The 24,197-nt window shown below is 45.6% G+C and overlaps 1 protein-coding gene across 1 annotated transcript in view; it reads left to right on the top strand.

Annotated features, from left to right (window-relative positions):
• Nucleotides 1-24,197, top strand: part of NPTN (neuroplastin) — a 29,991-nt gene that overhangs the window by 4,788 nt on the left and 1,006 nt on the right. The window contains exons 2-7 of the mRNA XM_008940941.1: nt 905-1,073; nt 5,045-5,139; nt 12,378-12,511; nt 13,650-13,923; nt 23,279-23,300; nt 23,831-23,904. Coding sequence (XP_008939189.1) covers nt 905-1,073; nt 5,045-5,139; nt 12,378-12,511; nt 13,650-13,923; nt 23,279-23,300; nt 23,831-23,891 — 755 coding nt within the window. The 3' untranslated portion in view covers nt 23,892-23,904. The remainder of the gene's footprint in view (nt 1-904; nt 1,074-5,044; nt 5,140-12,377; nt 12,512-13,649; nt 13,924-23,278; nt 23,301-23,830; nt 23,905-24,197) is intronic.

Genomic DNA, 24,197 nt, shown 5'->3' with positions numbered 1-24,197 from the left:
GCCCTCATGCGAATCTTACCAATTCTAAAAGGCTTTCCCTTAAAAAAATATGAATAAAAATATGAATTTGATGTTAGCAGGTCATTTTTAACATGAAACAGCCTGGATTCAGTTCTTAGTGCAACTAGTGAAATTTGTGACTTTTGTGGTCTGTTTATGCCATGAGGCGCACATGATTTTTATTTTTTTTCATTCATAAATGTTTGAGGTTACTTTAGAAACGAAATAGTTCCCAACTCTAATTTTACCATGTTGTATATTCTTATTTTTTTATTGTTAAGCATTAGGGGCTGCTTTCAGCCACTCTTATCTGACTTGTGCCTTGTTCATGCTGGGTGCTTGCTCAAATTTCAGGCCTCAAAAGTTGTGCTGTTTGAAATATCTTCTGTGCACAGGGTATTTCCCTCAGGTAGACATTAGTCTTTCTTTCAGGGGGAAGTCCAGAAATACTATTGAGAAGACTTGTCTAACTTTGAGGGCTGTTCTCATAGAAAATGGATTTGTTTTAAACCTCAAAGGAAGCAGAGGAGCCAGTAACCACAAGGAATTGGCTTCTAAAGGACCAGCTAATCTCTTCTGTGTCGTCACAGGACAAGTGTTTTCCCATGTTATAGTCAGTTGTGTGTAAAAAATGATTTATGGTTTTAACTTAGATATATGTAGAGATGTTAAATACTGAAATAATCTAACCCAAATATCTTTTTCCCGTATAGGGGTGCTGATCCATAAGGTGTTGCCTTCACTAGTGGTCAGCTGTTTTACTGTGACTCTTGATGTCTCCCAAATTAGTGCAGTGCTCTTCCTTGTGTAGTCTCTTCCCCTTCCCAGTTCCCCTTTGCCTTTGCCTAGTGTGGCACAGTTGCCAGTGAAGATGTGCTGCTGCTCACTGTGCCCTTTGTTTCAGAGCCCAGGATCAATGCCAGCGAGGATGTAGTCATCCATGTGTATGGCCCGCCCGTCACACTGCAGTGTAACCTCACCACCAGTCCCAGCCCCCTTTCTGCCAGCTACTGGGTGAAGAACGGAGAGGAGATCCCTGGCACTAGAAAATCTACAAACACTACAGAGTACAAGTAAGTCTCTTGGGAATAACCCTGGTGTTTCACTGGAGAATGACAAACCTTAGCAGGCTTTGGAATAGGTGAGGGGATGTTGGGAATCTGGGGTTCACAGCGTTCAGACAAATTGGAGATGATCTGCATTAGAGGCTCCACAAAAACCGTCTGTGGATAGCATTAGAAGAATGAGACTGGAAAAAAAACTGATGCATGTAAACACAATCTCAACGAAAACATACTGTGAACTTCTATTTTCATAGAATCGCTTTGGTTAGAAGAGGCCTTTCAGATCATTGAGGCCAACTGTTCCCCCAGCACTGCCAGGGCACCACTGACCCATGTCCCTCAGCACCACATCGACACAGCTTGTAAATCACTGCCCTGGGCAGCATGTTCCAGGGCCTTGACAGCCTTGTCAGGGAAGAAGTTGTTCCTTGTGGCCAACCTCAACCTCCCCTCAAGCAACTTGAGGCTGTTTCCTCTTGTCCTGTCACTTGTTCCTTGGGAGAAGAGCCTGACCCCCACCTGGCTCCAGCCTCCTGTCAGGGAGCTGTGGAGCTCCAGAAGGCCTCCCCTGAGCCTCCTTTGCTCCAGGCTCAGCACCCCCAGGTCCCTCAGCTGCTCCTCACCACACTTGGGCTCTAGACACTTCCCCAGCTTTGTTGCCCTCTTCAGAGATGAACTGAACGAATTTTGATTCATTCTTTTCTAGTGTACATGATATGTGGATGTAGGCACAGACACACCAGTTAGTTTTCTTTCCCTCTGAGCATAGCAAGTCTCTGTCTTGCCTGCAGCTACGCAGAGCTGGATCCGCAGCTCTGCATTTTTATCATGCAGGGGAATGCAGCACATAAATCACTGCTGCAGTCAGCCGTTTTAGGCACTTTCTGGCCTTGGAAGATGAAAGACAGTGTTGTCTGAGGTGCTACCTGACTTGTCAGGTACCAAATCTTGATTAAACCACTACATCTGTATCACTTTTGGTTCTTATTTGTCAGTACATCCCCACTTGCAGCATGAAGCTGTTCCACGTGTGTGTGCTCTGGTGTTGTTTCTTACTTGCCATCTGGGGGAGTGAAGGAGAGCAGCACGTGTACAGCCACCTCTTCTGTTTCCCTGCAGCTTGCATCAAGCAGAAATCCTCTGAGGCTTTCTGTATTCCTGAAATGGGGCTTTCTTCCCATGGACTTGAGAGCATATGAAGCTTGCTCGGTGGTGCCATCAAAGAGCTGTTTTGTGTAACTTTCTTATTTGTTGTTGGTTTGTGGTTTGTTTTTCCTTCTATTTTCTGCTCTTGATGCAGCATGAAGACCAAATACAACCTTCTGTTGTTCAGAGTTTAAGCTAAGACAGTGATTACTTAAGGAATGTCTTAACCACTGGTGGTAATTTACTCTTTGGAGACAGTAGACCACTTCTGACCCTCTTATTTGGCTGTCTTGTCAGAAAGAGTTAAGAAAGAATGAACTGAGGAATACTCAAGGCTTCCAGTTCCATAGCAAAACATCCTTTCATGCACAGGATGATGGAAGTTGTCTTTGATGCTGATAAAGATGGTTTGAAGCTTTTCCTTTTGTTTTCCACTTCAGCTCACTTTGTATTATCTGCTCAGTTTTGCAGTTTGAAAAACAGACTCGTTTAGTTCCATAATTACATCCTGTTGTTTCCTCAGTACAATGTTTAATGCCGGGTCTGAGTTTTGAAGGCTCCGCTTTCTTATCTAATAATTAACTTGATAAGCAGTCTTGTCCAAAAGCACCAGCTTGAGTGGTACAAAAGGTATGTTGCATCAGGATTATTGAAAATCACATGGCATCATTCTAGCTTGATTTGGTTACTTTTTTTTTTTTTAGATCTAGAAATGCCATTTTATCTTGAGCAATATCAACATAGTTGTAGTTAAGAGGTCATTTAACATGCATTTTTTTACATGATTGGTTAGTCTCCTGCGTTCTACTTATTTTCCTTGAGAAATAAAATGTGTTTCAGGTTGTTGGTGTTTCAGTCATTAAGCTTTGTTGTTTTGCTGTGAAATATAGTTAGTTCATTGAAGTTTAGTATTGTTTACCGTTCAGAATTTTGAATTAAACTATGTACCCTCAAAATCCTGCTTCATACAACATTAGAAGTTAAGCCCATCTTTCCAAATTTTTCATTCAAACTCGATGTAGCTGCTCTTGCCGGAAGGCAACTGTAGTCCGAAAGCTCAAATTACAGCTTTTTAGTTCACCATTTTAATTAAAAATGGGCAAGAATTATTCATAGTGTGTTCCTTTACAAGCAGATGGTGCCTGGCAGTGGTTCTGGCCATCCTGCACTTTTGTTCTGGAGACCTGTCCCCTAGTCTCTATTCACAGTTTGGAGGAGAAAAGGAAGGACTTCTTTACAAATTCCTCATCAGTTAATTCAGTTACTGAGCTACATGGAAAAAAAAAAAAAATTTTGCATCTGTTGAAAAGTCTTTCTCTCTGAAAACTGTGCTCTTCCTAAAACCACAGGGCTGAGGGAAGTTTTGTTGGCTAAGCAGACTTGTTTCAGGTGTCTATTTGTCTATAAAACTTGGCAGTCATATCAACTTGCACTTGCTTTCATGGTTTGTGGTAATAATACTCTAGTGGAGGTTACTGTAGTTTCACACTCGAAATAGAAGCTGATGCAGAACTGAAAGAATACAATGTCTTACTTCTTTTCCCCCCCTCTCCTTTTCAAAAGTGATGGTGAGAGTATGATTGTTTAACTATTAAGGCCCTAAGTGCTGTTGCAGAAAGCCAGATACCCTCTGCCTTCCCTCGCTGTTGCAGAGGCCTAGGACAGCTTAGTTATAGCAGCTGCTGGGTGGGGCTGTCCCGAGTCAGCGAGGGGAGGGCTGCCCCTTGGTCAGTGAAGGCTTGAGCCAAAGTATTGCATTAAACTGAGCAGCTTTTTCCCTCTGTCTAAGCAATTTCCATGTGTAATCAAATTGGTTTATTGCAGTGCTGCTCATCTGCATGCTACTTACTTAATGTGGTTTTGCAAAATTAATAACAAAGAAAGCCAAGATGCCTTTCGATAGAGGGAAGAGGGCTGGGGAGAACTCATTCTGTGCTGGGTGGAGATGTAAATTCTGCATCATGTTGTCAGATGCTTCTCTAGACTAAGATGTCTTTTGTAGGTAAATATCTGAAGAACATACATGTAGAACCTATGATTTGTTCCAAAAGCTTTCTGAAGGAGAGCAAAAGCTGGTGGACTTGAGGTTAGCACCATGCCGAGTGTAAATTCATCTTGATTTGTTAATTTTTTTTTTTTTATTTGCATTTGTTACAGCTGGGATTTTCTTCTGGCTGGCTTGTATCTGGTTTTCCCTCTGGTTGTTGTTGCATTAGCCTTGCCTAATTTTAAGTGGTGGCAGGTTCCTGTGTGGTGGCTTCCTTCAGGAATTGAACAGCTTTTGCAGTTTTGCCACATCCAGTTTGAATCGGAGAACACTGTTGATGGAACAGCCTTGTATCTGTTATGGAAAAAAAAACCAGCTTAGGAGATGACAGTGCCAGCCTTGATTGTGTTTATAGTCTGTCACTTTCCAATTGGCTGTGTATGATTTTTTTAATGTGGATAGTATATTAAGTCACATTTTTCCCTCAAGGGGAGGTGATATCTGCCTAGTAGGCTGGTGACTTGAGGGTGACTTGCATCAAACTAACTGTACTGCATAATTAACAGGTGTTGGGCTCCTTCTTTGCTTTTTGACTAAATGCAGCTTCTCCAGTGAAATTGTTACTGACTTTCCAGGCTAGAGCGCACCCTTTTTTCTAGGCAAACAATATCCCTTATTTCAAGTAGGTACATCTGTATAACATACCTTGAATTAACAGGTAATAGCTGTGAAAATCAGTTAAAAGATAAAAGTGAGTGTGGGAGGGGGGGATAAATTCCTAGCCTGCTCATTTTTGGTTGCTAACACACTACTTAACACGGCTCCTGTGTTCTCTCCCTGTCTGCAGGATTTTGAAGCCCAGAGCAGAAGAGTCAGGGGAATACTTGTGCGTGTTTGTGTTTTCAAACTCTCCTATAGCCAACGCCACTATAGAAGTGAAAGGTACTCTTCTTTTTGTTTTGTTTTGTTTTTCCTCTCCCTGAAAGTGAAGTGCTGTCGCTGTGCCAGATCAGGGTTTTCCACTTTCATGCACCTTTTTTTTTTTTTTTCCATCTTGTGCATGTCATTAGCCTTCTGATGGCTTTAGGACTCTAAATTCATGAGTAGGAACTGGAGAATGTGAAAGGCTTGCACTGAGTTTTACTGTAGTTGCTGAACCAAAGAACAGTGTTTGTATTAGAGGTTCAACATCAAGGTAACATGGAGATGATGGTGGTTCGTAGAGTGTTAACCTGCTGCCACAGTACAGTTGTGTGTTCACTGAATAACTGTGGAAATCACTGTCCTGCTGCTCTGCAGTGGCCGTGGTTTGCTGCAGCAAGACAGAATCTGATACATTATGGCAGCTTTGTTTAGTCAAAGGCAGACAAGTTCATTCAAAAATGTTAGTCTTGCAACCAGCCTGTGCACGTTTGGGACGATACTGATGTTTGGTTCATGTACACTGGCTTGAAATCGAACCTGACTGCAGGTTCCTGAATCCAAAGTGAGGAAGTGGGAGTAATTCAGCAGTTGGTGTGAAATAACACATGCCCAGTACTACCCTGAACACCATTTTTCCTCTCTAGAGAGCAGCATCTTTTGAAACATGCAGTTTCCTGGGGAAGAGAAATATTGCCCTATAAATAAGGATTCTGACTGATACTGTACCAAGAAAAGCTTGCTGACTTCCTGTGTGGATTTAAAAATGATCTTGCATAAGACAAACTATCAAAATATACCCAGGATTTAACCAAATCTGGTGCAGAAGCTATCTCGGCAAGGAAAAAGGAAATCTCAAATATGTGCTCATTCAAATGCACCACAAGTTCCTGTTGGCTTAGGATTTAAAAATATTAAAAAAAAAAAACTAACTGCACCTCTAAAAATACTGCATTGCTTTCAGCAAGTTGAACTCAGAGTCACATTGTACTTCTGGTGAGCTTGTATTCTGAGTGTTCAAGGTACATAGATGTGGGGGTTTTTATTGTTTGGGGGGGATTTTTTCATTCTGCTTGCAAACTCTAGTTGCTGAATCTTCTCATATAATCTTAATTAAGATCTTAAGTATTTTCTGCCTTCTCAAGGCTGCTTTGGGTGACAGACTACTTCCAGAGACAGGAAATTTCACTTCAGTAATAGATTAAGACCTTTTTCAGATTTGTATAATCTCTCAGAAGACCTTGTAGAAACATTTGGCTGAGGGCTTCTCTGCTGTCCAGTGCCAGGTGGGGACATGGGATTTAAAGTGGTAGGAAGAAAAGCCAATATATCCCTTGAGGTACTGGCACAAAGGACACAGGGAGAATAATAATTAATCCTACTAACAATTTTTCAGAGGTCATTTATATGTAATTACCCATGAGTAGTCATCAGTTCAAAGTTAATAACTCCAGCGCTGTTCGTAGGTGGTGTTACACCTGCAGCTTGCTCAGCAGTTGTAATTCCAGGACTTGATAATCCTGTTCTCCAGCTCCTCCTTGCAGCACCACAAGAGGCTGATGAGCCTTGAATTCCTCCTCAGCAGAGAGAAGAACCAGGGTTTTCTGTAGTGTACGTAAATTCATTCTGATCCGAGAGTCCTTGTTGGAGTTGCTGCTCCTGGAGGAGCTGTCTAGCTAAACTTGTACAGTATCACATATTTTCTTGGCTGGCAGTGTCTCTGAATAATATCCATGCTAGTTGTAAAGGATGCACAGGCTTTTTTTTTCCACTTTGCAAAGGAAAGGATTCTCTGTGATTCCTGCAGTTTGGTGTAAATATTCCACACATTCTGCCAGAGCAGTTCTAGTTCTCAAAGCAAACCAATATTTGGTACTACTTCATGTTACCTAGTTAATAAAGGTGTATATGATGCATGAACTTTGTTTGACCACATAGATGCTGTAATTTAATGCTGGCCTCTCATGGTATTTGTGGTTAAGCGATTGGACACAAATTTAACAGGTCATTATATTGCAATTTTTAATTGCTGATGCATATAGAAAAGATGGTTCTGAATATGAAAGCACTTGTGGCCCAAAATAGTGACTTTCTGACAAGTTGTGAATGACTCTAACAAGTGCCTGGCAGCAGATGTAATCCAGGGTACACCGGTGCCATTTGCCTTTTATGTAATGTTGCCTATTTTCTTCCTGAATCTCTCCATGTGCTATGGAAGAAGATAAAGAAGCAGGAACATGAGCAGCATCACAGTCTTGTACACTTACACCAGAGGGTCTCAGTTAAACAAATTACTAGGGTAGCACTAGTAGAAGAACAGCTGAAAATACTGAGGTTTTAGTGTCAGCCTGGGGGAATAACAGGAATGGCCACAGCCTGGCTTGCTTCAAACAGACAGCTTTTGGATGAAGGGACTGGTGGAGGCTTTGGACTGTTGCTCTTCGAGTTACCTCAGAGCTGTCGGGGGCGTTGAGTGCAGCTCTGAGCCTGGAACAAGAGGCCGAGCAACTGCCAGGATTCTGCCTTGACACAGGGACCTTCTCCCACCCTTGGCTTGTGCAGCCATCCTGGCTGAGAGCATTGCAGGTACCAGCCCATGACGGGTGATGGGGTTATTTTCAGCAGGGGCAGTGATGATGATGATGATGATCCTGCCAGGCACTAGCCAAGATGCAGTGCGCTATCTGCTCTACATCTGGAAGCAGTCTTTTTAAAAAGTGCTCTATTGCCACACGGTGGAAATACCTGCAGTGCTTTTACTGTGGTGTTGTGATGAAAAAATTGAAGATTTAAAAAAAAAAAAGGCAATCGTGAAGAATTCTGCCTCTGCAACCTTTCTGCTCTTACCAAGGTCTTGGGAGGAGGTTTGTCTTTGCTTTCTGATGTTCCCCAAACCACTGTTTGGCGCAGAGCAGCAGCAGTGAGAACCAGATGGGGAGGAACATGCTTCCAGTTTGCTCTGGCTGCCCAGAAGTGGTGCAAGCACAGAGAAAGACATTGATACATGTAGCATGACTGGTGGAGGTAGTCTCTTCCCCTTGCCCTGCCTTCCCCTCCTTGCCGTGCACCTGCACAGGTAGAGCTCTTTACTGCCTTCTCCTACAAGGCCTTTCTGCTCTTCCCAAGGGGATTCTTCTGACTTCACTCCTCATCCCTTGCTCATTTTGCCCCTTCCTCTTCTACCCTGCCAGGTGCTATTGATTTCCCAACAGCAAGTGCTCAGACCAGTCCTGTCCACTGCTTCTGAAAGACAGGAAACTTAGCACCTTTGACAAATGCTTGTTACACCCCAAACTTCATCTGAGCCAGCAGCTCATTTCACATGCAAGACCTGTGCTCAGAGCGCTACTCTCCCACTTTGCCTCTGGCTCCAGCCCAAGCAGCATGCTGGAAGCCCAGTGGTTCTCTCAGCAGCCTTGCAGGAGCTTGGTTTCTCAACTCCTGGCTGTCTTCTGCAGTTTGGCTGTACCAGAAATTAAGAAATGGGACATTCTCTTAGCACAACTGCATCTCGGAGCGATTAGAATTGTAATGCAGGAAAAGAAGTCTTCCACAGCCCTTTTACTAGGTCACCCATAAGACAATTTTTACATGCAAGAGTATTTTTTAGGTGCTTTTGCCCTTGCTTTAATTTTGGCTATTAATGGGAAAACTTGGAAGGGGTTTCATTAACTGGGACATGGTTTGGAGGTGTTACATGTATTGGTTCTCTCCTTTTTAGTAAAGCTAGAAAAATGTCTTGGAAATACCTGAAAATTAAGGTCTGAATACCTCCCATACATCAAGCAATGACATTGCATGCTCTATAACAAGGTATAAATGCCTCTTTTCAGGGCTGTAGCAAAAGCAGAAAGTTACTGCATGGCGTGTTTTGTGCCTGTTGGGTGCTTGAAGCAGGGAGGCCCAAAGTTTCCTCTGCCACAATCTCCCTTTATGTTGTGATTCAGTGTAAAACTATCGAAAGAGTACAAAAAAAAATGGCTTATTGGAAGTTTCCTCTTAGGTCAGGAATGGCTAAATCTGTGTTTATTTTTATTTTTTTTTTTTTTTTTTTTGGTAACAACCAATATAGACTAGCCCTACCTCTCCTTGCTCTTCTATATGCCGTTTCAAACAAATCTTCAGTATTTTGTTTTCCTGTTTCACAACATCAGAATAAGAAACTTGCTCTGTTTTATCAGGGGCATTCTCTTGGTTACGTTGATTTAGGAGCTGACATAGCATGTTGTGCCCATGTCTCCACAGCCAACTGTATCTGAGCAGAGGTGTGGATTCTGCTGCTTAAAAGCTGAAGTGAAATCCAAATTCTTTCTGAACAAAACCTGCTTGATCTGTTCCTGATGCTGGAGCAGAATGGTGTAAGGAAAAAAAAAACCTTGACTTGAAAAGCTTTGTAGGAAAACATTGCTCGGTTGTGGCTGAGGTCGGTTGTGGCGATGTTTTAATTGTAGTTTGTACACAATTAGCCAAAAAAAAAATTGGGCAGAATAAATGTTGGATTAATGTCTGGGGCATCGCTCGAAGCTGGCTAGCGTTGTGCCCTGGGATATTAATATTCTGTGTGGTGCTCCCCTCAGACTGCGCACGGACAGCGGTAGTGCTGGTGGAGCTGGAATGGCTGCTGCAGAGCCTGTCCTGTCGCTGCTGCTTTCCCTGGCAGAACCCGCCGGAGATGTCCTCCTCTGAAAGGAAGAGCCTTATCCTGGGGCTGGAGGAGAAGATGAGGTCACCCCTCACTAGGGTGTCCTAGAGAAAGCTTTCCCTCCTCCTTTCCTTCTTTATCAGCAGCCTCGCAGAAGGAGTGGGCCAGCTGCAGAGCACTGCCCGAACAGATCGGCTTCGACTCGCTGTCTGCTGGTAGATACCAGGGAGGACCCAAGTGCTGACAGATGGAGATGTTGTGGGCTTCAGCTTCAGCTTTAAGCTGCTGAATCCAATTTCTCCTTCCCCTAATGGGGGTGACTTGCAGTCACTTGTGACAACCCGTCAGTACCCTTTTGGGCCCGTTGCTTTGCTGCCTCCAGGCTGTCTCGTGCTCTGCTTCTGCTGGCCTTGCATGTTCATTAGACTGGGTGAGCTCTCGGCTCATCATCCTCGAGGGGAAGTCACCGGGCTTACCTGGGTCCTGCCTGGAAGGACTTTCTAAGCCTAGCAAGGAAGAGATGACGCCTTTCAGTGGATGACAAGATGCAAATTGCTTCTTGAGGAACCACCATCTTTTGGAACAAACATTATAGTCTCTCAGGGGCTGGGGACAGTGCTTTGAAAGGACAATACCATGAAGATCTCAGCACTGAAGCTGATTGATTTTCTTCTTCAAGACCTTCAGCTTGAAAACTTAATTTCCTTCAAGTATTATTGCCCCCTGTAGGCAGGAACAGGTGGGATGTGATCACTTGGAGTATGGAGTGTTTCTTTCCTTTCCAGCTTGCTTCAGTTTCTATACCTGGCAGCTCCTTTCTGCACAAGACCAGAGTATTATGATCTGCTGTCTTCATTCAGTTCATGTTTTGTGTCTCTCACAAAGTATTTTCATGTTTGATGTGTAAAGATAGAATCATAGAATGTTTTTGGTCGGAAGAGACCTTTCAGGTAGAGTCCAGCCATTACCCTGGCACTGCCAGGACACCACTAAACCACGTCTCTCAGCACCACATCTCCAGGACTCTGAAACCCCTCCAGGGAGGGGGACTCCACCACTGCCCTGGGCAGCCTGGGACAGGCCTGGACAACCCTGGCAGGCAACAGATTGTTCCTCAGGTCCAACTTAAACCAACTCCCCTGGTGCAACTTGAGGCTGTTTTCTCTTGTCCTTTTGCTTGTTCCTTGGGAAAAGAACCCAACCCCCAGCTGGCTCCAGCCTCCTTCCAGGGAGTTGAGAATGAGGTCTCCCCTGAGCCTCCTTTGCTCCAGGCTCTACACCCTCAGCTGTTTCTCGCCACACTTGGACTCTAGACCCTTCCCAAGCAGCTTTGTTGCCTTTCTCTGGCCACATTCCAGCCCCTCAAGATCCTTCTTGGAGTGAGGGGCCTCAAACTGAACCCAGGACTTGAGATGTGACCTCACCAGTAGCCAATCCAGGGGGACGATTTGCTGCCCTGGTCCTGCGGGTCACACTAGTGCTGATTCAAGCCAGGGTGCTGGTGGCCTTCTTGGCCACGTCTGCGCATCTTCAGCCAGCTGTTGACCAGCACCCCCACGTCCTTTTCTACTCGGCCTAGAGAGGGAGCGTGTGAGGCTTGCTGGCGGTGAAGGGACCTCTCCTTGAACAGACCCTTGTAGTAAATTCCCGTGCCTGGGGGTCTCCCTGGAGCGCTCGGCTCGGACTTGGGCTGGATTAACAGATCAGGCATCCTGTGATCACACAGCAGGCCACGTGTGGCAGAATTAGCGAGCTAGAAAGCGAGTGGCCTTTGAAGGTGGTCACCACGGCGCTGCAGCCATCTGCTGAAGGGAAGGTTCAGCTCGGGCAGCCCATTGATCCACCGTAATCTCTCGTGAGGTATTAAGCCGCAGCGGGCTGCTGTGACAAACAGCAGTGACATTATTTATAGGTAAAGGAATTCAGAAGGGGCTGACACTCGGGGCTGTGTTTTGCTTCACCTCCAGCCCTTCTTGGAATAGGTGTATTTGTGTACAGGCTGAATGGAACTCTTTGATATTGGAGGGATTTTGACTTGTGCTGCGCTGCGACCAGTACCCAGGAGTTGTGTCGCTGGAAGGTGTAATGAGCGTGAAGCGTAACAAGTCTCAGCTTGTCTGTGGACTGAATCTGAAAATCTTGCTCAAGGAAGAACGCCTCGGCTCAGCTTTCAGAAATTTGCATTAAGGCAGTATCAGTTCAGAGTCCTGACGCCATGGACAAGTTGTGACCAGCACCTCTGGCAGCTCTGTTTGAAAGCTGAAGGTGCAGGGACCTCCTGAGTGGTGCGGAGGGTGACGAGGATGTTTCTTCAGCTTCCTGTGCTGGGGAATGGCCCAGCCATCTTAATTTTGTAGGTTTTTGGTTGATAACTTGAGTTTGATGTTGAGATTTCCCCCTTGTCCAGCAGACGAAGCCTGAAGGATATTCTTGCTGACCTTCAGTTGAGATGGTGTTTGGAGAGACATGGGAATCACAATTTTTCTTCTGTCAGATAGACTCGGCGGGGGGGCGGGGGTAAAGAAGCACCTTCCAGGGAACTTTTTGCTTACTTTCTGTTGAAATTCTCAGAGCTTGAAATAACCCCTTCTTTCTTTTTTTTCCCCTTGTTTTGTAGCTACTCCTGACATCACTGGCCACAAGCGGAGTGAAAATAAAAATGAGGGGCAGGAAGCACTCATGTACTGCAAGTCTGTGGGCTTTCCCCACCCCGAGTGGGTGTGGCGCAAGAAGGTCAATGGAGTGTTTGAGGTAAGAAAACTGGTGTGTCAGGCACACCTTAAACCTGCCAAAACCCCCAGTGGGGAAGGAAACGAGCACTTTGGGGTTAGGGATGTGTTGTTTAGGGTGCCCTTATAATTTCTTGAAATGCAGCTCCTCAAAAATCTCATGTATTAGTGAGTGGAGTGCAGATTTTTTCAGCAGCGGTGAGTAGAAAATGGATATTTATATTGTTGTGTGACCAGAGTTTCTTGTTACGTTTTACTGGTTGAGCTCACAAGACCGTGGCAGTGATGCCTGTTACTGTTTAAGTGACCATATTTTTTCCTATGGAGCAACTGATCTAGTAAGCAAGAAAATTTGACCAGTGATTATAATAGCAGAGGAGAAGCTGGAAGTTGCTAAATCCTTCAGCCCATCTGTACTTTGGCAAAGTTTTGCCCCTTTTTTAATTCATTAAATGTAAGCAACTCTGAAAGGGTTGTGTGTGGTTTTGGTTTGTTGTTTTGTTGTTTTTTTAATTGTAGGAAGAATATAGTGAATTGAATTCCAGCTTATCTAAATATTCCTGAAATCATTGGCTTAGGCTGCCCTGACCAGAAATCTGGAATTCAGCACATTTCTCCTAAAAACACAGCAAAGGCAAAATTTTTTTAGGGCCATGAGACCTTAAATAGTTAGACTTTAGTGGCAGATAATAATGATAACTGGTACTGCTTTTTTGTTTTTTTTCCCCTCTACTCTGCTATGGTTTTGTCCTCTGCCAGGGAATGTGTCCCCTCTCTCCTGTTACTTGTCTCAGCCATTTAGGTCAACCTGTTAACTGGTGAATGGCGCAGAACCGTTTCTTTGGAAGTAAAAGGCTGAGAGCATAACATGGTAGCTTATGGAGTCACAACCACTGGCGTTTTGGGGCTGGTGCTGATAAGTAAGTTGAAAATAGAGGCTGTCAGTTAAGCTTTGGCGTTTTGCTGTTGTTTTGAAGCACAGTTCACTTTGAGAAATACAGAACAAACGCTAGCACTGGGCTCTCCTGTTGCATTAAGGAACCAGCTGTTTGCAAGAATCCCTCAAATCTCTCCTAGCTTCCATGATGTAGAAATGAAAAGGTGCCAGAATGTACTAAAACTCTTGTTCATTTCCTCTCCCACCTTTCTCCTTTCATCAGGACATCAACAACTCCTCCGGCAGATTCTTTATTTCAAATAAAGAGAACTACACCGAGCTCAGCATCACAAACCTACAGATAAATGAGGATCCTGGCGAGTACCAGTGCAATGCAACCAACCAGGTCGGCTCTGTCTCGGTCACAACCATCCTCCGTGTCCGCAGCCACTTAGCTCCCCTCTGGCCCTTTTTGGGGATCTTGGCAGAAATCGTGATCCTCGTTGTCATCATAGTTATTTATGAGAAAAGGAAGCGGCCAGATGAAGTCCCAGACGGTAAGTGTGCTCAAAGCCACCTGTGAAGAAGGAAAAAAACCCAAACACACCCAAACAAAAGGCAGAAAGAGACTTTGTGGCAGGAAGCATCAGCGGCCCATCTCATTCAGCTCTGAGCTCTTTGCTCTCTCCTTTCTTCCCTCTCTGAACACTAAGCCCAGCGAGCGCAGAGGGTCCAAGTGCTGTGCTGACACTGAATTTCCCAAAGATCCCGGACTGGGGTGGGAGGGTGTTTATTTCAATATCCTTCAAGCTTTTGTTGCACAGTGGGTCTAGAGCTCCCATGTCTTCCCTGCTGTAGCAGCCCTGAGAAGTCCTGCCTGTCAGCCCTGAGGAGCGCAGGGGGTAGCTGGGAACACTAATCCATGGTGGCCTTCCCCCCCTCCATGGGCACCGGGCAGGTTTCCTATGGAAGTGTTACACTTAAAGGGATTGGGACTGCTGGGATGCTTCAAAAAGAAAATGCTTTCAAAGTTAAGAGTGAGGGTAGGGCTCTTACTTTGGTGTGGAACTGAATTTCTATTTAAGGAATGCTCTGGAAACTCCTGATCTAATTGTAATAGCCACCCAGTTATATTTTCTTAAGTTAAGGGTTTACTGTCAGGCTTGATGGTAGCACTAATTAGTTAAACTGTGTTCGGTACACAAAAAATAGTAGTAACTGTTTCATCCTTGAGGTTCTTCTGTATTCCTTCCTCTTTAAAAATGGGAGAAGGGGCACTTTGAGGCTAAAAGGCTATTTGAAAAAACCCCATGGGTTTTAGAAGGGTATTTGAAAGAACCTCATGGAGAAACAGGCTTTAAGAGGACACGTAGCTGCTTACTACAACATCTATCAAGAAAACCTCTCCAAGGAACCCTTGTGAGAAGCGGTTGCTATGTTGAGAAATGTGCTATAGGAACATGACACGTCCAAGTAACAGCGCAGGTCCTTCTGAGCACGTGGAGGGCACCACGCTGGGTCAGCATGGGAAGCGTGGCATCCTCCGCGCCTTCCTGGGCTGGCCAAGCTCTGCAGCGTGGGCGAGAAGTCCCAACGGCAGCTCGTGCCGCACAAGGGGCTGGTCACAAAGCAGCTTGCCTTTTGGGGTGGAAACAGGTGCTGAAACACCAATCTGCTTGTGGAGTTCAGGCAACCTTCACCATTTCAGAGCTATGGTTTGGAGAATGGAAAAAAAATCTTACGGAACAGAGAATAGATGTTGCTACTTTGAGAATGGGTGAGGCTTGGATTGCTTCTGTAGCAGGTCAAAAACCATCTTCAGTAGTGCATAGCTAGAGGAAACTAGCTTTTGATCTTAACCTCCTGAGTAGCATTTACTAACAGCTTCTAGAGCATGCATTGAGTCTGCTCTAGGTGTGTACCCAGCAGAACTCGAGCTGTTTACTGCATGTTCCTCTGCACAACTAACAGCTTCACAGCTGCTAAAGGGTTTATACTGCCAGCAGTTTGGCCTCAAAGTGGCTCCCAACCAGCCCAGAAAACTTTGGAAAAGAGACTTTAAATGTTGTCCTGCACGTGTCCCATCTTGCTACCCCATATTGACCTGATGTGGATGTCGGGCTGGACAGGGAGTGTCTTACCTCTTCGGTGGCTGGTCACAGTTCCCTGCAGTTCAGTTTCATTTGATGAAGTTTCCCAAGAACCAGAAGAAGATCTCGGATTGTGATTTGACAAAGTGCAGCCTCAAATGGATTTACTTTAGTAGAAATTGGCTTTGACTTGCCCGGATCACAGTGGAACCATCACTTTAGTGTGTCTAAGCACATGTTGGAGGTGAAGGGGTCACGACTTTATTTCAAAGGCTGAAGTTTTCCTGGCTGGTCTGGCTGCTCCTTAGATGCCCGAGGGATCTGGGTTCATCATCTCTGGTGGAGGTGTCCAAGATGATGAGCCAAGAAACTGAGGTTATTAAATTTGCTTCCTTGGTCTGCTCCTATTTTAAAGGCAGCTAAGCTTGAGTCCTGGAGAGTGATGCCCCTCCATGGTGGGCAGATGTTTTCTCTGCCTGCTTTCTTGGGCGACAAAATCCAGTAGAGAATAACACAGCTGGCATCTGTGCGTTAGGTTTGCCTGGATAAAGAGGTGCAATAATTGGCACAATATCTTCTCAACTAAAGTCCGACATGAGTCCTTCATTCCCTTGGACACTTTTGCATCTTCTGTAATGGCATTTAAAGCTTTCTGTGATGTCGTGGTGGGAACCACCCTGTAAGCAGGGGCATTTTAGAAATGCAGATGTGTGAAATTGTTGAGAAGTCTGCTGATTTCCACACTCGAATGTTTTCCTTGGGTTCTTCTCAATTTTATTATTTTAAAGGCTTTGTCATGAAATGCCAAAGTTAATGTTTTAATGCAGTGACCTGCTTATGATTTGGAATTTAAACTCGGCTTCCAAAATGGTACGTCCGCCTCCGCGTGCTGCGGAAAGATGTGGTAGGTAACATCAGCGAGGCTGTAGCTGAGCCAGCAGCTCCTGCAGATATCAGGCTAAACACCACATTGCTCGATATAAATATTACTTGGCAACAGCTGTGATCTGTCAGCTATCAGCTGCTTTTCTGGATTGATACTTTTTTTGTATCAGTTTTGATGTGGTGAGCTTTAAAGCACAAGGGTTGTGGTTCTGGCAGATCTTCCTACGAAGCTGCTGCAGCAATGATTGAGCTGTTGGTGCCTCCTTGCTACCAGGATTAAAAATGGGGAGCCTTGTCAGCAGAGTAACCTAATGGCCCTTCTTGATGGGATACCAAATTTGTCCTTGAGTGCTCCAAATTTTTCCATAGGCCCTGAGATTCCTTCATATCCCCTGTCATCACCCCGCTCCCCATCTTCCCATGGTGGACTAACTGGACCTTCCTCAGCCACCTCATTTCTCTGGTGCTCTTCCTGTGCTCTGGAGTGGCAGGTGAACAGCCCAAACCCCTTCAGCTCCATTTGAGGATGGATATCTGTTTTCCATCTTGCTTTGGACCTCTTCCTGGTGGGTCGTTCTCATTCTGCTCGGCACATCCTCCGTGCTGCAGGCCAGCTGCTCCTGCAGACTCCTTGTCTGCTACCAGCCTCAGGGGTGGGCTGCAGGCTTTCCACCTGTAGTCTCACCTCCCCTACAGTGCTTATGGGGTGGCACTTGGGGTGCTGTAGACCCCACCTTAGGGAGAAGTTCTTTCTCCTTGAGAATCCTCTGATGTACTGGCTGATGTCTGTCCTGTTGGGAGGACCTCCACAGGGAGGATTTCTGCGTAGACCTAGTGCCAAGATGACTTACTCGGGACACTGTAAAGGTTTCTAGAAAAGTTTTGGAGAAAACCAGGAGTGCTAAGTGTGGTGACTTCCCCTGTATACAGAGAGAACAAAGGCCAAAGGAACTGTTAAATCCACAGTCTAGAGGTAGATAGAGCCTGACTGATAACAGTGTGGGATGAGATGCTGTTGAGATCCGTTTATCATGGGTCTTGATGGGAGATGCTGGTGCCCACGCTGAGCTCTCACCTCGTGTGGTACCCAGATGATGTTTTTTCTAGGTCTGGCTTAGTTAAGCCCACGCAAGCTGCAGACAGCTCTTCAGTGTGTGCTGTGTTCATCCCCTTGGATAAAACCAGGCCAGGCTCAAAGCTGGAGCAGGACTTGTAGGGGGCATACAAGAAAGCCAGGAAGGGACTTTTTACAAGAGCTTGTAGTGATAGGATGAGAGGTAATGGCTTCAGACTGGAGGAGGGGAGGTTTAGACTAGAAATGAGGAAGAAGCTCTTCATTGTGAGGGTGGTGAGACACTGGCACAGGTTGCCCAGGGAAGCTGTGGATGCCTCATCACTGGAGGTGTCCAAGGCCAGGTTGCAACCTGCTCTAGCAGGAGGTGTCCCCTGCCCATGGCAGGGGGTTGGAATGAGTTGATCTTGAAGGTCCCTTCCAACCCAAACCGTTCTATGACTTGGGTCCTTTTCCCTTTCTCAGCTGCACCAGCCTGTCTCTGCTGAGGTGCCATCTTCCAGAACCAGCCGCTCATCTCGTTGCTCTTTTTTTGAGAACTACATTGAACTGTTTGGCATTTCCACATCTCCAAAGAATCCTCTGATTCAATAAGGCAGAGCAATGGCAGATCCTGAGGGTCTTCCCACCCCACCCTGGCAGGTGAAGAACTGGTTTTAGAGGAATATGGTGCTCCTCAGGGAAACCTCAGAGCTGTCTAACCCTCTGAGAAACAAGAGCAGTAGTTTCAGTGTTTGTGCATGCAGCACTCTGTGTGCACGCAGGAGGATATTTGTAAGAAGTTCGTAGCAAAGCGAGTGGTCTACACCAGCCTTAAAAAAAAAAAAAAAAAAGTGAAGCTTGAGGGCTGCACCTTTATGGTGAGTCTAAACAAAGAGGGCCTTTTGGTTAATTGATGCTGAACAGAAGCACCCAGCTGCTAGTGGGGAATGTGAGTGTTTGGAGAGAAACATTATCTGTCCTGGAAGGTGCCTGGGATGCATTCCAGAGTGCCTGAGGACTCTGGCCAGCCAAAATAAAGCCAACTGAATTAATTCCTGTTCTCTTCCTCTCATCTGTTCCACAGGCTACAAAGGCCCTGTGGTGATGTGCCAACTACCTCATCTCTTGGCGGAGAGGTAGAGCAACAGGTACCTGGTTAAATTTGGAGCAAATTCTTCTCAATTTTCCGTTCATCTGGAGAGTGAGGCCGCTTAGGTTTCCAAGCTGGGGGAGATGAAGGGCTGTGTGTTAGCAGAGGCTTTCCCTGTGGCCTCGCTGGCCTTTGGGAAGGTGTTACCCCTGTCTGGAAGAGCGAGGAGACTCCTTTAACTTTGGCATTTCCTGACTGCAGGTTTCTGTGCATGGACCTTGCTTTTTGCCTTCACTTGATTTGCTTTTTCTGCCATGGAACAGGGCTGCTGAGTAGCTCCTTTATTGGCATTTCCTCCTTCACATAATTCAGATCTGTGAGTTTATCTTGGTTTGGGTGTTTTTTTCCCCCCTCTTCTGCTGCTGTGTAGCAGAAAAAGGAACTTTGCACCCGTGAAAACTGTATTTCCAGCAGAAATGGTGCAAGGGTGGCATCAGCAGATGCCCAGGGCGGGTTCTTGCTGTCGTGCCTGTGCGCTAGGGGCATTCCCATCCCTCCTGGGAGGGGAGGTGGCAGCATCAAGTCTGAGCCCCCTCGCATACAAATTATGTGCTGGAAGGAGGAAGGGAGAGCCGGTTGCGCTTGAGTTACTGCATCCTTTCAAAGTGAGAGCTCTGACGTGCTCTCCACAGGGTAGAGCAACAGACAGGTCACGTCCCCTCTCCAGAGAGTAGCAAGGTTGTGTGAAACCCTGAGCGGGTGCAGAACGGGCAGCTGCCGGTGGCTTTTGGGGACGAAAGCTGCATGAATGTGGCATGTGGAGGGCAGAGACGCTGGCACGTCACTGCATGCACGGTGGGAAGCGGTTCTGGCAGGCGACTGCTGACGCGTTTTGCTCGGAATGCAAGTTGCTTGGACTTCCCTGGACAATGAGAGTAGCACCTTGGGCCTCTCTGGGGTAGCTTAAGCTGCTTGGTTTTTGCTAGACATAGCAATCGGCTGCTGTGACCTGAGTGTAGTACGTCCAAGATTGCTAAAGAAAGTGTTTTTTCTGTTAAATAGCCTAAAATTAGCAAAGATGCTGTTATAAAGGGTGTGTTCTGGGGTAAGTAGAAAGTAAAAACTTCTTGGCTACATTCCCCAGTAGGAATGTAAACAGTTTTTACTTCAAAATCTATATTCTACATGATCTTTAGCTCAAAGCTGTGGGGTGACTGGGTTATGACATGTCCTTTTTCATTCTTCCCTTCTCATTTCTCAGCTTAATACAAGACCTCCCATAACTGTTTTTCTGCTCCGGCTCTGCAGAAGCTCCATCCATATCCCCTCATTTTTTCTAATACTTTTTTTTTTTTTTTTTCTTGACTTTCCCTGTTCCTGCTATTACTGTAAGTAATTAAAGAACAAAATGTTTTCAATGAAACAGTTTACCTTGTGACAAGTTAAATTTGGGGTCTATTTTTTTCCCCCCCTGCTACCCACACCTTTCTCTCCCAAGCTTAAAATTCATCGGGGAGAAAACAGCCAGGCAGAGATATTGGGATACCGCACTGACCAGCATTGCAGTACCACAGTGGTAATCAAACAGCCTCGCTCCTGTGGGCCTTTGTAGGGTGATTTTTTTTTCCCTTTTTTAGACTGTAGGACCAGAATTCTTCCAATCTGGTGTCACTAATCTCAGCCAGGTACAGAGGTGCCTTCATTTCATTTCAGAGCAGCCACTTGATTTTTAGTGATTTCCTTTATGGAGCAAGAAAAGCTTCTCCACTCCCCTCTTCTTCTCCCTCCCTCCAAATTATTCCTGTTCAGGAAGCCAAAGTGTTAGTGTTGAAATCCACCTTGGAATCTTTGCGTGCAGCCAGATGGTTGACACAGGTTGTAACAGTCCTGTCCCTGTGAGCCTGGAGCTGCCACAGCCCCTGGCTCTGCCTTTTGGGCACTGGGACAGAAACAAGTTTTCGTTTTACTAATGCCCTGGTGATCTGTGGAGGCAGGGCCAAGGGTTGCCCCATGCTGTTGCCACTGGTCTCGACTCCTCTCTGCCTGGATTTCTCTGTGAGTTTTAAACCACAAGCAGAAATGCAGAGTGCCTGCAGATGCAAAAGTTCAAATCCTGGCACTGGAAGTACCAGTCAGTGTTTCATTTTTAACTTCCACCAGTCACGAGAGGCTACCCGAGATTAATTGGATATTGAAAATTAATCCAGTGGCTTTCCAAAGGAGGTAACAGAAACTGAGCAACATCTAAAATGTTGATAAATGAAGGCTGAAAGTGGGGGGAGCATAAAGCCCAGCTCCCTTTTCAGCCTGCCAAGCCCAAGTGACGTTCCCAGGCAGTCGGTACAAGTGGAGGAGCTACAGCAGATCTTTGTCATCACCTTCCAGTTGGAAGGCCCCACTCTGTTTGCCCGGAGGGGTTGATTCCCCATGTTACCTGGCTGGTTGGGTGCGGTTTGCTGTTTTTTAAATCTTGTATTATATCAACAGTGGGGTTTTTGGAGCCTGCAGATCCTCTCCGAATTGCAAAGGGAAGCCCTGCCAAAGGAGGGGGTTAGTGTGGTTCTAACATTCCAGCTCGCCTGGCAGCGCTTCGGGAGCCCCGCGGGTGCGGAGTGGAGCCCATCAGCGAGTGGGGAAGGACGTTCTCTGCGCCCGTAGGTTTTACAGCCTTAGAGACAACCGGCTACTAGAGCAGGTCTTGGAGTTGTATTGATATTTGTCGGTTACTATGACTTCTTTTTTTTTTTTTTTTTTTGTTTTGTTTTTGTTTTTTCCCCCCCTTCAATTGCATCATACCCTTAAAAAAAATGGTGGTAAGTGAGAGCTCTGCATGCTTTGGAGTTTGTTTAATCTCAGCTTCAGTCTATACAACGCACAAGTCATAATGTTAACACTTTTCCTTAAAACTTCTTCATTCACGTTCACGACTAATTTGGATTTCAGTTTGCTGTTTTTAATCTTTATTTAGTCTAATTTCGTACTTATTTTTTTCTGTTGGTCTGTTGCCCCTCCCTGGTTTTGCTGAGGTTTCGGTCTTTGTCTGTACTGTACTGGGGATGCTTTTCCAGCACTTAACTGGCTGGCCAGGATAGTGACGTAGCACAGGGACATTTTCCTCGGTCTTATTTTGCCACCGTTGAGGTCAGAGATGGGAAAGGGATGAGCAGTGCTGGTCTGCTCGATAATCTCAAGTATTCCAGTGGGCATTTTTGTTGGATCTTTGTTAGGAGAACACCCGATGGCAGCCTTTATAAATGTGAAGCCTTTATAAATGTGAAGGTTTTTATTGTTTTTAAACACACAGAACAGCCTTTCTGAAATAGGCATCTCAATATTTTTAACAGAGAAGGAAAAAAATAATGGCTATTCTGTAGGGGGCGAGAGCCTGTATGTTAACAGTGCAGTTTGCTATGTCTGAAGTCCAACCAAACAAACTCTCAAAGTTGTCGATGACGCTTGTTAGAAAGCTGGGACACCCGAGGGAGGAGCCTGGCAGCAGCCTGGCACCGGCGGCTGCCCTGCCCTGGAGTAGGGGGACAGCGCCAGGGGCTCGCCGCCCATCCTGGTGTGGCTGCTTGACGATCTTTTGTCAACCAAAAAGATGCTTGTGGAAGGAAGTTCTAGATTGACTCTGCCGTGCTTTGTGTTCCAGTACCTGATGTGTCTCTGTATATCTCCACTGTATATACAACAGCACATTGATGTCTGGTTGTCCTGACTAGTCCTAGTTCTCTCTGTACCTTGTCCAATAGTGACTGTTGCTGGTAATGGACTTCTGTGGACACTGGTGTGTCGCTAGTGTGTTATTTTGGCTGTAAAGCTCTTGGTTTGTGGTTAGTTCTTTCTTTTTTTATTTTATTTTCTTTCTTTCCAATATTTCTTTTGTTCCGGTCACTGTCTGTGCTAGCGGTGGCTTTGCCTATCCGTTGCCGTGAAGGTACAGGAGGAGTAATGTCCCCCTCAACTGACATTACTCCCAGCGTGTGCTCATGCGGATGCCCACACCGTTAAGACTGTAATTTCCATAACTGCTTCATGTGCACTAAGCACCCTTGTGGAATCCTGCTGAGAGTTTCTCAAAGACTTCAGTGAAAAAAAAACCCTTGAGCACGAAGTGGCAATGGCAACTGCTGAGCATTGAGCCCAGCGGGTCCCGAATTGCTCTGTGCCCTCCCCCAAATATTTCTAAAGAATGTTAACTTTCAGGATTGACTTTTGTACCTTCCACCTCCTCCTAACCTGGCCTGTTATCTAATCAGATGTTGAGAAAAATGAAGTGTGTAGAGGGGGTGTCATCCACAGGGGCAGAGGAGCACGTGATGTATTTACCCTGTGGTGTCTATACGAAGGAATTGCCCATCAGATGTGAAGAATGGCTTAAAAAAAAAAAAAAAAATTAAAAAATGCAATACAAGAAAACAACCAGCAGGATTTTACAACTGAAACGTTGGTTTGTCTTCTCATCAATTTTTTATGAGATTGAACCACTGGAACTTGGGGACAAGATGAGTCTGACCATATTGCAACAATCTGTCCGCTACAGTTGCAGTTCTTCATGACAAGCATTCAAAGTGTTAACTAAAACCATTGAAGCAACATACCTGCCATTAAAACTTGAATCCAGAACAGTAACTCCATGACTCTTTGCACTACCCGGTGGAATGGCCTTTAACGCTGTAGATAGCTCGGGGTGCTGCGTGCGGCTCGGCCGGCGCACAGGGCAGGCACTGACACGTCTCTTTTTCTCTCCTTTCCTCGCCTCTCCCCGGATGGCATCGCAATCGTGGCTGCAGACGATGAACCAGCTGGGCCAATGTAAGTGCCGCTGGAAGGGAAGATGCATCTCTGAGCTCGGTCTTGGGGGTTTAGGGGAGAGGATGGATGTTGGGTGTGACACCACTAATGGTAACGGGGCTCTGAGCGACCTGCTCTGGTTGGGGATGTACCTGCTCCCTGTTTGGGGGTTGGATGAGGTGACTTTGAAAGGTCCCTTCCCACCCAAACCAGTCTGTGGTTCTATAAAAATGAACATTGCTGAAGGAGTTAGAAACAAGGATTTGTGTAGAGGGGCCACGTGGTCTCTGTGAGCACCTGGGGTAGCTGATTGATGCATTTTTTACAAATGTCATAAGCAATAAAAAAGCTCCTTCGTTTGTAGAAAGGAAGCAGTAAAACGGTGAAGCAAAGTGGCAGGTGGAGGTGGATTGCTCTGGGCAGGATACAAAGTCTCGAAGTCACTGGAGAAATAAGAAAATATGCTCTTTAACTGATTTTGTACAGAGACGTCTTTTTCCTACACTGTTGATTAATTTTGGTGCCTTTTAAAAATGCTTTTCTTTCTCCAGGAAAACCAATTCTACAAACAATCATAAAGATAAAAACTTACGCCAGAGAAACACAAACTAAAAATGCTCCTCATGTAAGTATGACTCGCACACCTCTCCAAGCGCTCCGGCCAAAGCTCCACAGGGGTCGGGGTGTGCCATCTTTTTCCTACACTGTTGATTAATTTTGGTGCCTTTTAAAAATGCTTTTCTTTCTCCAGGAAAACCAATTCTACAAACAATCATAAAGATAAAAACTTACGCCAGAGAAACACAAACTAAAAATGCTCCTCATGTAAGTATGACTCGCACACCTCTCCAAGCGCTCCGGCCAAAGCTCCACAGGGGTCGGGGTGTGCCAACAGAACCCGTTCCAAACCTGTTACAA

Source organism: Merops nubicus, unplaced genomic scaffold, assembly GCF_000691845.1.
Source record: "Merops nubicus isolate BGI_N331 unplaced genomic scaffold, ASM69184v1 scaffold17785, whole genome shotgun sequence".
Classification (NCBI taxonomy): Eukaryota; Metazoa; Chordata; class Aves; order Coraciiformes; family Meropidae; genus Merops; species Merops nubicus.
Note: the sequence above shows the minus strand (reverse complement) of the source record. Positions and strands in the feature narration are given on the sequence as shown.